General features: G+C 52.1%; 1 protein-coding gene across 1 annotated transcript in view; it reads left to right on the forward strand.

The window, feature by feature from the left end:
* The window catches only part of LOC119092012 (uncharacterized), a 35,560-nt gene that overhangs the window by 2,951 nt on the left and 14,264 nt on the right, over nucleotides 1–18,345 (forward strand). The window contains exons 3-5 of the mRNA XM_037214963.1: nucleotides 10,078–10,215; nucleotides 11,475–11,606; nucleotides 16,914–17,105. Coding sequence (XP_037070858.1) covers nucleotides 10,179–10,215; nucleotides 11,475–11,606; nucleotides 16,914–17,105 — 361 coding nt within the window. The 5' untranslated portion in view covers nucleotides 10,078–10,178. The remainder of the gene's footprint in view (nucleotides 1–10,077; nucleotides 10,216–11,474; nucleotides 11,607–16,913; nucleotides 17,106–18,345) is intronic.

The raw sequence follows: 18,345 nt of genomic DNA on the forward strand, positions 1-18,345 counted from the left end.
CATCATGCCACCGAATAAATAATAAAATATCTTAGACGCCCATTTGGATTTCAACAGTGTGCACTTTTGGCTGAGGTGAGATTATAAAGCATTGGAATCACCCGGATGCGTGATTCGCAGTTTGTTCTGAAACATGTTGAAAAGTGTAAGTTGATGCCGTGCAGCTATGACTTGATTAGATGCTTTCTCATGCCACAAACATGCCGGACAGCTTCTCACTAAGCTGGATCACGACAGGAGATATTCCTGACATATTGGTTGATTATTATACCCCTTGTACTACTTCCTTATCGTCTTGAACCACTACGGCCTGTGAGTTAATTCTGTTAAGGGCTAATGAGCTGGTCTTCCTGTCACCGTCGGCGATCTTTTGCACACATATTCCACGAGACTTTCGCAGCCTTGTGACGTCACATTACGATACGGATCGTGTGAACCAGCTGGGCGGCCTTATGTCATTTGGTCGACGGACGGAGGCTACTTGACCGATGTGCTTACAGTTTTGCCAGCCAAAACGTGTTACGTGATTTCATTAATCAGTTTGAAGTTGGCGGTATCGATCAGGGGGATGGAGACGAAACCAGGCTTCCAGGTTTCTGGTTCCGGGGCCGAATCCAATGCGAAGACGATCCCATGAAGGCGAATTCAAGGTCGAGGCGGTAGCCGAAGCAGAAAGGAACCCGAAACCAGTGGCTTTGAAGTTTGTAACTACAAAGCTGAAACTTCAGCCATAAGCTTCATTTCTGTGAAACGAAAAGCCGTGTTCGAAGCCCGTGGCTTCCAGCTTTGTACACGCGAAGCCAAAACCGACGTCGAGGGTTTCGAACAATGGGAAGACAAAGCCGAACATTACAGTTTAAAATAACGAGGCCGGAGCCGAAACAGAATCTTGTGCACGACGTTGCTCTGTGGAACCAGAACCATTTTCGCGTCTGTTGGGACTGCATGGGATCAGAAAATGTAATAATGGTGGTGCAAAGTTATGAAGTCAAAGTGTTCACATGGTGGATGACATTTTTTTTCGCACTTTCGTTCTCGTCTTGTGTACTAGTACATGTAAAACCTTTTCCGGCAATTGGTCCGCCCAGCCTTCTTCAGGTCTTAATTGGTCCTAAGAATTCGGTTCTTATTTTGAGCTTGGTAACTACGCGTCGCAGCCTCGCGAAATAATGCGGTATATTACGGTGGCACGACGGGCAAGACTGCATAACGTAAAGTCACAACTGCTATGAACAAAATGACTACGAGAAAGTTCAGGCTGGCAGTTCGGGATCTGGTGATTCTAAAGTCGTAGCCATAATTCAAAAATGATTTGCAGCCGAAGCCAAAGCCAAGCGGGAAAAAACGGTCTAAAGCCCAAGCCTAAGCTGAAGCCATAGGAGGAAAACTACGGTCTCGCAAAGCTGAAGCCAAAGTCGAGATCGAATCGTCCCTATATCTGCCACAACCATCGTTTGGATACCGTGAAGAGGTGACAGTGGTTCGGTGCCCCGCGTGGCAGGCACGGCCTCGCTCTGGGTCACCAGAGCAGTCCTCTGACCACCCATGACATTGAGTGGGCCCCTGTAGGCATACGTGGTACGGCGGGCATCCTAGCGGCGAAGGCATGGTCAAAACTGTCCCGCAAGGGCGCCTAAAATGAAGCTTCTATGGTGTTCTCTGTATATGTGTGCGACCATACAACTTACCAAACAACGCACCCGGATGAGCTCAAAACACATTTTAAAAAGAGTTAGAACTGGAATGTTCTCTCCTTGTACGTGCGCATGAATATCTAGCCAACCGCGACTTGTCCATGGTGATGTCACTCAATGAGTTACAAATGAGTGCTGGGTGCAAGATCAGCTGCGTTTTCCTATTACCCAAGTGCCCAACGGCACACTATCGCTTACCATATGTAGTCTGGCCACACCCAGAAGCACCAAGCTGTGAGTAACAACAAATGCACCAGCAGGTCACCACCACAAGTCTATGGTTTGAATATGCCCACTAAACCATTACGTGATGCCCCCAAACCACATAATGAAACGGAGCAAGTGTATTTTGATGTCATTGCCTGAAGAACAATGCTCAGATCCCCTTGGAAACGCAAATGAGATAGACATGGTGTTAGTTGTGATGTTGACAAAAATTGTAGCATCCCAGGAATATCCTCACCAGGCCCAAAGCTTTTTGATTTTTTTCGAATGCTTCCCGTCGAGACAATCATTATACGTTTGAAACTAATGTGATGGGCGTAGGTACCTATACTGCAAACAGACAGAATGTGTGCGTAAGAAGGAAAGAATGCAATTTGGTCGGGGCTGTGTTTTTCATAGTTAGTAACTTCGTTCGAAAATGTGACGCGCATAAGTCCTCAAATCGGGCAACCTGACGGCCTGCACGATAGCACGGTGCTGATATTTATGGGAAAGCCCGACACAGCCCACGATCAGGTCCGGCTGTATAAATCGGTTTTGACGCCGATTTATTTTCGGGAAAAGAACGGGAAAATTTGACACAATGTTTTCTGTGTTTCGGATGGTGTGTTATTCAAGTACAGACAACTGTTGGCGAAACTGCTAGACATGAATGGATATATGAATCACAAAGATAATTGTCTGCATGTGTTATTTTGTCACATTGTTTCTGCAAACTGTCCTTTTGTTTGTTGAATTTGATGTCACCAAAACAAAAGTTAACAAATTTTGATTTGTTTAGATGTGACTCATCTTGAACAGGCAGCGATGAGGGTTACGGTGCCCGAGAAGAACTTAGGTTTGAGCCAGTAATACACTGATTTCTTACGGGCCATATCTGGCTGATTTGCTCATGTTATTGTGTTTGTTCAGCATTTGGTGGTGCTAAGCTGCTCCAAATGCCAAGGTTCATGGTTGCAGGATGTTTCGAAGGCCTCCGATTTACTACAGTCGGTCGTATGCCCAACCAGGCATCGATTTTTTTTAAAGGTACGAGGACAGATTGCCCCAAGGGGGGCTGAAGTATGCAAGTGACAAATTCAGAATTGATCGTTACGGCTGTAGAGTTACCTGTAAAAGATGGGCAGTGACCATACAGTCATGATCTTTGCTCCACCACCCCAGCCTATCCAGCATCACCAAATCGTTCACCAGTGCCGTCGCTCCTGAAGCATACCAGCAACACTAATTGTGCCCGAGAAACAACGCATATGTTCCATGCATACGGGCTAGAAGGGTAGTTGGCTCACTCGAATCTCGATTTCGATTTCATATCTGTACCTTACATTGCTGTCCGACTATGTTTAAATGTAGGGCGATGTTATCTAAAATATTGTGTGAATGCTTTTGCTTTCCAAGTGTAGTTTTGGGCCGCAAGCAATCACACAGCACTTTCGCTTCCCAACCATAGTTTAGAACTGGTAGTGACCGCATGTTTGTCATTAGTATCCAAGCATGCGTGCTGACATGATGGGTTGATCCCAGCTGACATGGAGGGATAACGTAGGTTATGACAGATTTCATTGGCAGTGGATGCTGCATGTCTACGTGTAGCTCACCGCGACCTGAACCCCCTTCGACTCTCCCTATGGCACGTGGTGACAAAACGTCACATGGGAACTTCTAATGCCGTGTGTAGTCGATTTTCGAGGGCAGTTGGTTCACGATTGATGAATTGCGCCTTTCTATTGCAAAGCAGAATGCCTGACAATGACCATGAATGTAACGTTTGAAAACCCGCCGTTAAATATTCCGAAGGCCATTATCACTGCCTCCGAACGGAATGACAATGATATTCAGTAGCTCGATGTGGTACGAAACATACATCGAATGGATTGATGCAGGCAAAAGTGTCCTTGACGTAATGTGTCGTATGGTGCGTCATATGGTGGAGTGACACCACCATCGAAAGCTATTAGTGATGGGAAAAGCTTGGAGTGACGAGGGAGGTTCATGTAGGACGACCATCGCCCGTCCTTGTCATGTAACACTTCTGTCATAATGATCACTTCTGACTTGATAACAGCTGGATGGTTCACCCCTTCTTGGGGTTGTTTTCCCAGGTTCCTGACAAACCTGTCTTTTGGCTCGACGTCTCGCAAACAATTCATCATGGTCTACCCACGTACCCATGACGTAGGAGATCGTGTAATGCCCGCCGATTCAACCGATTGCCGAAGACATGTTTCACTGATATGAAGGGCACGATATCGACGTGGCTAATAACGAAACATTATGTTGAAAGCATCATGCGTCGTCTCACTAATATGTGAATCACGCCGCTCGTGGATGATGACGGCAAAAATACCCCGGCTCTGTCAACTGACCGCTGATGTGTTCGGCGTGCTTAACTGCGTAACGTGATGTGACGGCCGATGTGACGTGCTTAAATCATGGTGCACATATGACGCTAAAATCTTTGCTGGCTGGAGGTTTTCAGCTGTCGTGCCAGAAAGGTTTCCTGTCCATCTTTTCACCCTCGCGCTCTTTGCAGAAATGCAGCACGCCGAGCATTTCACCCTTTTTCACACCTCGACTAAAACGACGTAGTTCAGCCGCTATTCAGCAACATTCACGCCCCCTTCGGGAGCAACAACACGTCTTCTGTGGAACTGCTTAACCAAGCACGACTGCTGATGGTTACAGAGTTAGGCGGTGTCCCGCCAAACCCTCGTTTCGATGACCACCGTCTCCTGCCTCGTGACTGCATTTTACCCCTGGGCCTCCTCAGTACAGCTTACCTTATCGATAGAAACGCTTTCCTGTCAACCAATCCAGACGGGCTAGAAGCAGGTCAGCTGACCAGTTTGAGGAATTATGACGCAAGGTTTATCAGCGGAAATCTCAATCACAAATATCATCTCGCCAAAAGCCGAATAGCTTGGAGATCCTACAGCTCCAGCGATGCTACCCTCATGCTGATGGTGGAAGTCTCAGAGTGCCACTGAGCTTCCCCAACATCGCCAGCGGCGGCGCACAACTCTAAGACATGAAAGGCGCCGCAGGGTTTGTTAACGGCAAGGACGCTTGGGTAGACGGGACGCTTAGCGTGACTACCAGCCGCTTCTCACAAGAAATCGCTCTTGATAATACACGCTGGAGAATGGCTTCAAGTCGCGTCCACTTAGCGGTGCCACTCAGAAAATTGATTGATCTACATATTTCAACAGTGTACGGCCGTTTTATCATCCGTCCTTACGGTGGAAGAATGCAAGATGGAACAACAGAAACGGTTAGCCTATCCTGTGGAACTGGTTTCGCCGCAGGTCTGGTGGCCATCCATGTGACCGGCGTTAGTTGGAGCTCGCCTCTACTTACCTTCACCCGCCCGGCCCACAGTCGGCCTGCCTGTTCAAGGCGTTATTGACGACTGACTGGACGACAGCGCATATTCCTGGCTGCAGACTGGCCTGAGCTCGGGGTCAGATCCTTGGCACGGAAAGACGAACCACCGCCGGCATCGGCGCCGTGTGTTGTGACCTCCAGGGCAGAAGCGACCGCGCTCACCAAAAGAAAAAACGGGACGGATTTAAATGAATAGGTGATTCTGCTGACACATCACACCATCCTGCTGAGCAACTGGTCTGACATGTAAGCTAAATTCGTTACAATTTATGCGAGGTTCAAACGCTTATTCCAGTGAGGTATGTTACCGACCTGCGACATAGGGATTATTTTCGCCGTTCAAGTGTTGGCTGAGCCGGCAAGTCACGTGGATTTCACCCTCCTCATTCGTCATTCAGCATTTGTTTGCAAGCGGTTCATGATAGTCCGAGGTGCATGTTGTCCATGATAATGTGGCTCAGCAGCCTGTTACACACCGGTGGTGAATATCGTACCGGAGACTGAAGGCTGGAGGCCCAGGGCCCACCGGCTGGAGACCCAGGGCCCACCGGCTGGAGACCCGGGGCTCACCGGCTGGAGACACGGGGCTCACCGGCTGGAGACCCGGGGCTCACCGGCTGGAGACCCGGGGCTCACCGGTTGGAGACCCGGGGCTCACCGGCTGGAGACCCGGGGCTCACCGGCTGGAGACCCGGGGCTCACCGGTTGGAGACCCGGGGCTCACCGGCTGGAGACCCGGGGCTCACCGGCTGGAGACCCAGGGCCCACCGGCTGGAGCCCGGGGCTCACCGGCTGGAGAACCGGGGCCCACCGGCTGGAGACCCAGGGCCCACCGGCTGGAGCCCGGGGCTCACCGGCTGGAGACTCGGGAGTGGCCGCTGGATGAATTGTGCATAGCGGGACGAAGAGCGTGCACCTGGAGGTGCGACATAGTGGGCAACACAGAACGCAGCGCCTTGCCTGTTGCCGTCGGAGGCCAGATGGGCACACTAGGCTTTGAATCTGCTTACGTTGGAATCTCAACAGGTATTTGTTTGGCGGAAGAGGCTCGGCCGCGGGCTTCTGTACTAGGTGTTTGATGTTCCCACCGGTTGAGTTGAAAGCAGGGAATCCCTTTAGCCCACGCCACCGGCAGACAATGTGAGATTGGCGCTGTTTGTTTGAGCTGTTTGTGAACAGGCTGTTTGAGATGCTTATTATGCTGAAACTTGGGATGAAACGATGCCAAAGTTGTTTGTTACTTCTTAACGGTCTGGAATTATGGTGCAAGCCCGCGTTGTGTCGGGTTGTTGAAGGTAGGTAAACAAATGGTAGCGAATGTGGCATTTTGTGGTGTAAGACGACATTTCGAAAGGGGCAAGGTGTAACACAGCCAGCTAGATTTTGCCAAATAGTTAGAGAAAGCTGCGTCATATAACAAGCTGCCAAAACGACTTCCAAACTGGACAACTACGCACAAAACATCCATTTACTTGATTTCTACAGCATAGTCAACGCACATTTGCGTTTCTACCCTGGATGTCTTCTCACGAAAACGGTTGCTAGCCGGTATATGACAAAGCAAAATTCTGACGGCATCGCGTCATCTGTGCGTTGTATGCGTATTGACAATGCCTTGCATTAAGAACCTGAGTTGTAGTCAGATCGTCTTTTTATTTTTGTTGGCTGGGAGAGATATGCATGCCAGAGCGTGCGAGTTTTAACCCTTTATCAATGCGGTTTGAAGTTGATTATCATTAGATCGGCTGTGATCGAAGAGTAGAAGGAGGTGAAGATTACTCCAAAGGCTATCATTTAATGAAAACAAGATATTTGACAGGCTATCTATTCACATGAACTACATCCCAGCTAAAAATATTTTCAAACATATCATAAGCCCTTCTGATATCACTGGCCAGCATTTCCTAAATTTTCGCGCTCACAACTATTTGCTCAGCATTGCGCCTTGTTTCGTGACGCATTGCACCAAACCCAGGCTGTGTAAGAAGGTGAAGTGGTTGATTCCCAATAAAGGGCTCGAATTTATACACATAAAACCACCCAGTGGCGTCATTGTGACCCAGCCGCAATGAATCGCAACACAAGACGTAATCTAAACCGAGGAAAATTTGGTCATGACAACTATGCAGGCTCGTAATCTTGACCATTGTACCCAACGTGCCAACATAACTATTTGTGCATTTTGCGATGTGCTTACCACAGCTGCCGAAACAAATAACTGCAAATTCATCCAAGTCGGCTATTGCAACTGGCATGCCCGACATGGCTTGTAGCCAGCGGATTTTCCTGCGATATTGGTTTGTTAATTTGCGCACAGCCTCTAGCCGGCAGTGCACCACTGGCAGCTAAATTCATGAAGGCAGTTGATTCGATGCATTCATATCTAGTATCTGCATGAGTTTCCAAAGTCGATGGGCTCCACTTGCTGATTGTTTTGAATTATCTGCATAGTGATAATGACCACGTCTGTGATTGCCCCGCCTAGCACACGCTATAGAAGGCTACACTGGTGCTTACGCGGGCATTTCGGCGAAGTGGTGCACACTCTGTGCAAGTACAGTTTTTCGCCCACGCATCAGCTGCCTCCAGAATAGCTTAGGACGCGTCTATTCGCGTCGAATGAAGCCTTCATTGAACAGTCAGTGACGCAGAGAGAGCGTGGTGCTCTTTCTAATTGGTTCTTGGAATGGTCCGGAAGTTCAGCTCTACCCGTTCACAGCTCTGGTCGTGATGGCGTTCGACCGCGTTACACCAGCGCGTCTGCGGCGTTTTCACTGCGTTGCATGGCTAGCGTCGCATATGAAGGTGGTGAAGCATCCTGTTCCTGGTTCCAACCTTACCCGCTTTCAGACACGTCGGTCTCGAATGATGCACTAGCAAAACACCGCCGCCTTCCGCGAGTGATATATCAAATTATAAGTCAGATAACATGTCACCAATTGGACGTAAACACGAGCACAGTCGCGGCTCATTGTCACGCGCTCGTAATGGCCATGCACCGCCGTCCTCTGGGTTCATATTCAGCAGCGTTCTGCAGCGCTGCACCTCGCCTGGGGCACATCTCGGCTCCGCTCAGTCGTGTTAGGCAATGTAAATAGGGCGGCCATCGCTTCCACTGTCTCGCCTTCCTTTCCCTGTCTCTTGTAATTGCGCATGAAGTATATATCTTCGGCGGCTGGCAATTATTATTAGGGCTGAGACGCCGTAATGCTGGGTTTCGGCCGGACACGTAGAGATGTTTTACCGACGCCGAGATAACAGGTTTCGTAACGCGGTGATGCTTCTGGCTCTGGGCAGACTGGGATATTGTGTGAATAAATTAGTCCGTTTCCTCTCCTGTGAGTTGACCAGCCGACGTCTGACGTCAGACATGATCGAGGGGTGGTTACCAACGTCCTCTGTTAGCTAAACATGCTGTGATTGGGCATAGGTGCACTTGTGCTCTTTCTTTCAGCTCATCAGACGCGGCGAAACGTGCAAATCTAGCTTGATTGTCCTGTTACTACACAACTCCCTTGGTATTCCACGGAGTCACTGTCCAAGTTAGGCATTGTTTTTGCATGGATAATGTGATTGGTTTGTGAATATGACTGGCATTATTGCGCCCGGAGAGCCACATTCACATTCAGGGGACCCACTCTAATTATACCGAGTGCTACTCCGTTATCATCCACTTTGATTTAGACATGCACGCTTATGCGAAATGATGTGTTTGACGGTTTCTTGAAACGACTTTATATCTGACTTTATAATTTTGCTCGAACATTAACTGGTCCTTGTAATAACTAGAAGATGATACCGGTGCCACGTAAAAAATGTGATATGCGACAATCGCCCGTCGATACTTATGAGACCAAGACTCATTTTCTAGAAACGCTGCTGATTTTGCACTGCCAGTTCTATTCCGACAGTTTTGTACTCAATCAACTTATGGTGGGCGAGGAGCGCAACACATGATCATACCGGTACCTTGCCGGCATCCCTCTGTACAAAATCAGTCAGTTCTCGTGTAGCCTTGCCCGCCAAAAACCATCCCCTCACGCCCAGCAGGCTGCCTGTGACGCAGTTACCAGCACGCTCAGCAGGCTGCCTGTGACGCAGTTACCAGCACGCTCAGCAGGCTGCCTGTGACGCAGTCACCAGCACGCTCAGCAGGCTGCCTGTGACGCAGTCACCAGCACGCTCAGCAGGCTGCCTGTGACGCAGTTACCAGCACGCTCAGCAGGCTGCCTGTGACGCAGTCGCTGGCACGCTCAGCCCTGGGAGCGTTAGCCCGCTTCGAGAGAGGTCAACATGTTGTATTTATATTTAGGAGCGAAACTCACTCGTTCCTGGTCGCCCTTACTCAATACGAAACACCATACACACACAAAATAGTACCGCTAAAATAATTCCAATTTAACGAGCGGCCAGATGACGTGTCATCAGCTGGCGATCGAGAGCCTGTGGGCTGGTCAGAGGGTCAGGACTGCAGTGCGCTGGTGGCGGGGTGAGACGATTATTCTGACGTCGCGGCTACATAATGATTGGGATAATGGTCAAACCGTCGCTTGATCCAGATTTGGCAGCGATGCTATTTCTAAGGAGACCAACATCTAGCTTCTTTGCTTCAGCAGCTTCCAAGTAAAACATGACTGACGGGTACTAAATGTCAAAACTGGCCCATTAAACAGCCACTCGTGCCTTGCATCATGTCCACAAGACATGACACGCGTGACCCGTTGAGCCGGGCGTAACCGGCGGCCGGCTGACACAATGCCTCGGGCGCCTGCAGATGTGAGCGCGGCGTCCGGCACTGCCGACGTGCGCACCGGCACGCCCTCCGTCGGCCTGCGAGTGGTGGTGCCAGTGCTGGCCGGCTTGCTCAGCCTGCTGATGATCACCTCCGCCGGCTACCTCTGCGTCAGGAGACGTGAGTTGCGCAGCCTGCTACCTCTGCGTCGGGAGACGTGAGTTGCACGGTCTGCTACCTCCGCGTCAGGAGACGTGAGTTGCACGGTCTGCTACCCCTGCGTCACGAGACGTGAGTTGTACAGTCTGCTACATCTACGTCGGGAGACGTGAGTTGCACGGTCTGTTACCTCTGCGTCAGGAGACGTGAGTTGCGCAGCCTGCTACCTCTGCGTCAGGAGACGTGAGTTGCACAGTCGGCTACATCTGCGACAGTTGTTCCGTCCGCGTCCTCTGCGTCAGAAGATGCGAGTTACCTGGCCTGCCATCTGAGTGTCCCAGGTCAGGGACGCTACTCGTGAGTCAGGGGATGTGATTTGGACGGCATGGCTGTGTTGAGCGAGGCGAGTTGCCCAGTTTGCCATCACTGCATGAGGAGCATCTGTTCCGTATATCCAGGTTCGCTTTACCTGCATCAAAGGACGTGAGCTCTCTGGCGTGCTACTGTCGAGTCAAGAGACGTCACATGTTTGGTTTACGACCTTAGCGTCGGAAGACGTGAGGCTGCTGGTGTGCCACCTCTAAGTCCGGAGACGTAAGTTGCGTATGTTTTACCTTTGCACCAGGAAGCATTCGTTGCGTGTGGAGCTACCTGTTCTTTTTCCGGTTTGTGTGTGTGTTGTATGGTGGCAGCGGCAGCCGGTGGAGTGAAGGCAGCACCTGTGCGGCACCGGGGCTGTGAGGTGCTGGAGTGAACCCTTCACCGCCGCTGCCGCCGCCGCCGCCGCAACTCATTTCTGCTTGAAACAGACGCGAGGTCACGCTTCCGGGTGACTTGCGTTTGGCATAGCAACGCGCCGGGTCATGGTTCAGGTCGTTTAGTCGCCGGCTAGGTATTATGCTAGTCACGAGCGATGGTTACCGAAATGGGTGTTCGTTGCTGCTTACGCAATGTGAATTGGGGTCGATAGGAGGATAGGGGCGTGAGGTTATTGCTAGGTGAGAGCGTTTGTGCGCCCAGAAAGAAATTATCGGATTCCTTCCCATTCGCTCTTTGACACCTACCCGGTTTGGTTACGAAATGGCCACAGAAGGTCTGTTCTCAGTGTTCATAGGTGGAACTGACTAATTTCTCACACTTGATTTCATACACTTGACTGGCGGTAATCGGCGGGCCAAAAATTGGGGAGTCCCGCGCTGCGTGAAATCGAAGGCCTTTAAAGGCTGCTTTGTGGCCTTTAAAGGAGCTGACAATCATCATCACGTCACTCCTGCCTTTAGGACGGCGGAAGACGCCATTGTATCTGCCGGAGCCCCCTGGGTACGACGAAAGGAGCAGCGACTACAGCAAGACAATGGAGCCTCGTCTGCCGCGCCAGTCACCTCCGCCGCCCAGTCTCCTCCGGGGCTCAGGTCGGTCGCTGCCGCCTCCGCCGCCCAGTCTGCTCCGGGGCTCAGGTCGGTCGCTGCCGCCTCCGCCGCCCAGTCTGCTCCGGGGCTCAGGTCGGTCGCTGCCGCCTCCGCCGCCCAGTCTCCTCCGGGGCTCAGGTCGGTCGCTGCCGCATTGTGATTCGAGCGCGAGAGTTACGCGGCATGCCTGTCTGGCTCGCTGACGCGGCTACGCGTCGCCCGAGCCTCATTCGGGGCAAAGTTTTGGTAACTTTCTCTCTCCTTGAAGTCCCTTGCGACACACGCTGGAGGGCGGTGCTTGGAATTTCAGAGCCCGTTGTTGGATCACGTCTTTTTGGGCTGCGGGTGGGATCGATGATCGGCACCCCCCTGCCGAAGTAGAAGTTATGGCCTACCCCTCAGCGAACTAGAGCTATGCGGTGGACGTTTTTTTACAAAACAGAACGCATCGCTGCATAAACGTTCTGCAATTACGCTACGAAAGACCACCCGCATCAGGTACGCCCCACTACGGGTACCTTTGAATTGGCGGAGTATGTTTCGGAGCACCGACAGCGGTCGCTGCTACAAAGTCAAAATGCACCGGAGCATTGCAGATCTTTTGAGAGCTAAGGAGAGCTCCAGAGAATAAGCCCAATTCGAGGAGTTGCACTTGCGTTCTCTGAGCAGCTCTTAAGCCGGTTCACGAACAGCGTCTGGTGGTTTTAAGGCTAAGGATGTCGGACCAGAACACACCACGGCATTCATGAAGCCTTCATGAGTAGAGCGTATGCCTTTTCGTAATGGCCCGCACCATCTGTCCTTACATTTATTTTTCAGCTATGGCGGCGTTCAGTTCAGATGTGAGGGCACAATTTGAACCATGAACCAGGAACCACATGCAACGGGTGATGTGGCGCCGGGTCCGCTGAGGATAGCTCACTTGTTAAGGCCACCCCCGGAAGCGTCTGGTAGTCATGACACGTCCACCGATGCGGATGGACGGGTTGAATGCCAACTCTGAATTGGCGTATCTGCGACCACGAAAAAATGGCATAAAACATGGACCTTAAATATGACATGGTGGTTGGCACATTCATTGAAACCCATGTCTTGCAAACAGATTTGCTCACAAGTCACGTGGGTTCATTGGAAGGTGACATGATCCCTGAAGACGTTCAAATCTTTACGCCTTTTGCCTGTGTTTTATTTTTGTAATGGCAGTCAGTGCGCAGGTGGGAGAGGAGCATAGGAGCCACGTGCCCCTCCCTCCCTTAGATTTCGAAAAGGGGCCCTTGGGCCACAACCCCGAATCTCAGAGGGTCCTCAACGTTGGTCGGGACCCTCTGACACTGAAATGAGATGATAGCCTATGACGAGAGTCGACAGTGTGACAACGGAAGAGCCTTGTGCTAGTCAGGGCCCCAATACTCGATGCGAGCCATCCGCCCATTTCAGCCAAAGTCCCGTTAAGCCAAACTGGGGCATTCGTGCCAATTATTGGACCCCTGCGGCGACAGAAAAATGCTTTGCGTCATTGAGGGCACCTGCGTTTATTAAGGGTAAATTTCCCGGGTCAGAGGGCCTCCCGCGTCAGGGAGGGGACGAATGCTTGATGTGTGCATCTGAGGGCCTCCAGATCGACCAGGGATCCCGCCCCCTTGTAATACCCCGCATTGGGATGGAATGGCCTTGCAGCCTCTGAGCTGAAACGATAAAGTGCCCCTAGTGTTCTGCCCAAAGAGCATCCGCCCCTTAAAAAGGTAAGGGGTTCATAAGTTTTCAAAAGAGTAGATCAAAGTGAGGTTCAAGTAAAAAAGTGGCCTATGTTTGCCTGAATACGTTTATCCTTTGGTAGCATCGACTGGCGAAACAAAGGACAAACATTTTTTGATCCTGCGTGCTCGCAATCTGAAGAGCTAAGTGACCAATGTTCAGCAATGCGGTTTCCGTTAAACCAATCGGCGTTGGCTACATACACTACCAGGCAGCGCGCGATAACGACCGTCGTAAAATAATGCTTTCGAAGATTTCCCAGTCAATTCATACCATTCAAAGATTACACTGGGACGCAAACATTATCGGTAACACTTAAGGATGTCCTCTGAACGGATGGACAATCACAGCAACACAAACTCTAGAAATCCTACCTTTACCCCTCCAGTTCCACAACCAGATTAAAAAATAATTCGCGCCGCCGTAAATGTTAATCTTTTCCTTTTATCAATCAAAAAATTTCTCGCGGGTGACATATACGCCCGGACTACCTTTTAAACGCGCGACTTGATTCCCAGAAGCATTCAAAGGTGCTTCTTCCCGATGCATCATCATTTTCGTGCGCCCGTTGACTGCTGCTAATGTCATGCGGCCTATGGAAATAGTCCATTGAGCCGTTGTAAAATGTCGAGCGACGGTAGTTTATTCCGTCCAGCCATCTTTCCATCCACTCATTTACAGCCGGCAGTCTTCAGTTTATTGACTTCCAAATGCAAACACAATGCATCTTCCGGTAGCGCATGGCGATGTTCCAGTTAAAGGAGGCAAAAATGCAAATAATACGACGAAATTTTGCATTCTCGAAATCGAATAACCTATATCCGGTAACCTTTTCAGCGAGGGGTCGTTTCACCATTGGAGGGCCCTTTGTCTTAGTTGGAGAGGTACCTTTCTCGATCCGTAAACTTGCAACTTTTCTACTAGGCATTCTCATGCAAGAAATTTGGCCTGACCGCGAAAGCCGTCGGTCGGCCTGAACGGCTACAACAGTGATAGCTACGTGGTATTATTCATTACACACCAGGCTATCCACTGGTTTTGATTTGACACTAGCTGTATTAGACATCAAATGGCGCCATACCAGGAGTGTTGCCTACCATTCCGCTCCCTTGGAGCGAATGAAAATGAGTAGCTCATGCCTAGCGAGGGTCAATGTATCAGTTATGTCCTCGCAAGGTAGGTTTGCCGGCTCTCACTGGTACAAAGGTGTCATTGAGCCCCTTGGACCTTTGAGTACATCGAGTCATGGTTCCTTTAAACTACATTATTATAGATAGCTAGCAGGTCAATCCGAACTGACCACTGTCGCTTTTCTGAGTCTGGGGCCGCTTCGGTGCACCGCAGACATTAGTCCACGACAGCCGGTACCCACCTGAGCGTAGATGCCACTCCGGCCCGCCTGATCCAGGCGCCGCTGACAGCGGGCGCCACTCGGGCCCGCTCGAGTCAGGCACCGCAGACAGCGGGCACCACTCCGGTCCGCTCGAGCCGGACGCTGTTGACAGCGGGTGCCACTCCGGTCCGCCCGAGCCGGACGCTGTTGACAGCGGGTGCCACTCCGACCCGCCTGATACAGGCGCCATTGACAGCGGGCGCCACTCCAACCCGCTCGAACCGGGCGCCGTTGACAGCGGACACCACTTCGGCCCGCTCCAGCCGGACGCCGCTGACAGCGGGCGCCACTCCGGCCGCCTGATCCAGGCGCCGCTGACAGCGAGCGCCACTCGGGCCCGCTCGAGCCTGGCACCGTTCTCGCCCCGGATCACGTCTCCCGGACGGCGCGCGATCTAATTGCTTCCGACGTGCCTGATGCCACCTGCCCGGTCGTGCCTGACGTCACCGTCTAACGAGCAGTGACGTCACGTGGCCGGGTCCGTGACGTGACGGATGGACACAGCGCACAGTCGGGCGGCCGATGGTGGGGCGCCGCCCGCCCCGGCCGGTTTTTCGGCCGGCGCGGTCCGATTGGCCGGCGGCCGGAGATGCGAGCGGTTACGCCAAGTCGAGCCAGGCCGCCCCGGTCGGCGGCCGCGTGCCGACCCGGCCGCCGCCGCCGCTGCCGCAAGGTCGTCCAACCACACGGGAGGGCCGTTTTTAGTCGGCCGGGCGGCCGGTCCGGTCCGGCTCGGCTACCGGGCTTTATGGCAGCTGACCGACATTCTCCACCGTGAACTTCTAGCGGAGACTGTCGCTTGGTCAGATTACGAGCGTGTCACGGGATGAGACATTCCCTAGCTCCTGACCGAGCGGGAGGGTTCCGGTAGGTAAGGCCGGCGTAGCACTGCCATCATTCGGCTCGTCCATCCATACAGAGCGGCCGTTTGCCCGTGCGCCCCAGGACCTGGCTGTCAATGACTGACAGGGCTACTTGAACAGCCTTGCTGCCGTCACAGCTCTCCGGGACGGGCGCAGCGAGCGATATGGAAAGCTGTATTGGATGCTCCGAGAATCAGCTCGACGCAAAGGCGGCTCGATGTTTGCGTTCCGGAATCTGCATTTTATAACACAGGGCCGGCGCATCGCACTGACCTCTGCCCCTGACTCCTCTCTGCCCTTTCTTCTTGAGTTCTTGATTTCTTGCTCTTGATTTTCCTTGATTCAATTCAATCAAATTCAATCAAAATAAAAAAATCAAATTCAATCAAATTTTTGAGATCCGTCTATGCCCCGGGATCGTCACGTCCCGGCGACATCTGCCGCAGTGTTGCTGTCCAGCATCCGCTTTGACCCAACGCTGATTATTTTGATAAGGGTCGGATCGGATCGCTTCGATGGCGCCATGAGGTACGATCACACCTTGGGAACGGCGTATGGTGACGTCCAGTGGCGGGCCGCGTGAGCAGGTCACGAGGACGGGTTGAGCGAAGGTCGGGTAAGTCCTCTTAGAACATGAAAGGGCGGGCGTGATTTGCACCTCCTGTCATTCCACGCAGCGCCATAGGGTAAACATAAGTTAACTGTTTTTCGGAGACGGGGGCCGACCCCACTGCCCATTCCCCCTCCCCATCCATCGCTTATGCTGCCGCTGGTTGATCGAATGGAGGTTGAGTAAACAGGTCAGAGAAATTCTTGAGATGCACAGATGAGGCATGTAACAGGCAACACTGTGAGTGACAGCTGGGAGCCATGGACACCGCGACAGTGGCATGACATGCTGCATCGGTGATTAAGGTGCGAATCACACCCTTTGCAGTCCAGTCAGCTTTACAGGCGTGTCTTTTACCTTACAGGATGTGAATTTGAGGCATTGGGTGTCAGCGGGATCAGATATAGCTCAGCAATATGGTCTGATAGTGAGATAAGTCAGGTGTGTCTCCGAGTGCACAAAGTCTCACTGAAATAATTCTAACTTTTAAGTTAAAGTAATTTGTCGAGTCAACTTTTCTTAATCTTCCCACGTGCTGTGCTGCAGCGCTCCCCGTGGCGGCTGTCGTGCGCCACGTGCGCTCATTCTGTTCGGTGTGTTGGCAGGCGGCGTGACGGACGTGTGTCCGTACGCCACGTGTGGCGGCTGTCGTGCGCCACGTGCGCTCATTCTGTTCGGTGTGTTGGCAGGCGGCGTGACGGACGTGTGCCCGTACGCCACGTTCTACCCGCGCGGTCCGGAGCGGTCGTCGCCGGGGGTGGGCGGCGCCGGACACTACGCCGCGCTGCTGCCGCTGGAGGCGGCGCCCCGGCCCGACAAGGAGGGCCGGTACGCCGACCCGCGCCACCACGTCAGCACACTGCCAGCTCGCCGGGGGCAAGGTAGGCAGGCTGTGGCTGGCCGCTGGGGCTGGCCAGAACAACAGGAACCTCATACGTGCTCATTGGCGTCAGAGGACGCAAGGAGAATGTCAGCGAAACGAAATATCACAAGAATTAAACGATCACAAGCTGATGACATCACGAGATCACAAATGATCCATTGTGCGGCCAAGTGTTCATCGTCATTTTTTAAATGGTCTTGTATTGTGGCGGGAATTACTGCGGGCTACGTCGGGAAGCTCTTTGTTTTGATGTTACGTTTTTTGTTCTTGCGGCCTCCTTTTTCAATGTCCTGGTAGGGAATTAGGGTACGACGCATGTTCTCACAATGTTCAGTTAACCACAACCACTATTCTGGCTGCATGATTTGCCTAGTTCTTTTTTAAAATGTTTACTCTTGCAGTCGGAATGTTCGTAATCGCTTTAACAAGCAATGCATGTTCATGGCATCCACAAGTGGTGTACTTTCATCATCACAACGCCGTTAACGTTGACACAACGCCGTTGCGCTGTAATCCTTCGTTTCGCTCGCGGTCTCTTTGCGTCCTTTAATTCCTCACGTCCCTCGCCGACTCTTCCTGTTCTCGCTTCAAGTCACGTTGGAACAGTCTTGTTTGTGTCTTGATTACTGATGCATACAGGCAAATGAAAGCGACCGCGAATGCTGTCCGGTCCGTAATGCCCTGCGGCGATAATCGAAAGTGAACCTTGGCGGTGGGACTGGCGTGGGAGGGCCGGTGTAAGTCATCACCACAGTGGTGTTGGAAACGAGGCGTGGGGGGGGGGGGCTGGGGGGTGGGGGAGTCTTAGAGTGGCAGGCGAGATTCGAGCCAGTGGGGATGTTTGGGTCTCCGTCAAGGCCAACTGCGGCATGAGCCGGTGCCTCTTCCCTGATACCTATCACCTACCTACCTTACTTCATACCTCTACCTTCCTGCCTACCTTCAGGCCGATCATTCTTTTCGTTACGAAAAGTTGGCGGTCCCTGGAGACTGACGTTATCTGCCCTCAGGGTGGTTCGATTGCCTTTGTCACCTGCATGCTGATATCATTGTTCCGCCGCCCTTCACATCGTCAGTGCCTTCCCAAGCTCGCGGAGAGAGCGGCTCAGCGAACCCTCTGCTCATGCCGGGGGGACAAGCACCTCTTCCTCTCTTCCCAGCGCGGTGACCGGTTTCGTCTTTCCGCAGAGACCGCGCTTGTCACCTTAATTGACCTCATTCTTTCTGGCGTCGAGTGC

The sequence above is a fragment of the Pollicipes pollicipes genome, unplaced genomic scaffold (genome assembly GCF_011947565.3).
Source record: "Pollicipes pollicipes isolate AB1234 unplaced genomic scaffold, Ppol_2.1 Scaffold_3447;HRSCAF=4054_pilon_pilon_pilon, whole genome shotgun sequence".
In the NCBI taxonomy this organism is placed as follows: domain Eukaryota; kingdom Metazoa; phylum Arthropoda; class Thecostraca; order Pollicipedomorpha; family Pollicipedidae; genus Pollicipes; species Pollicipes pollicipes.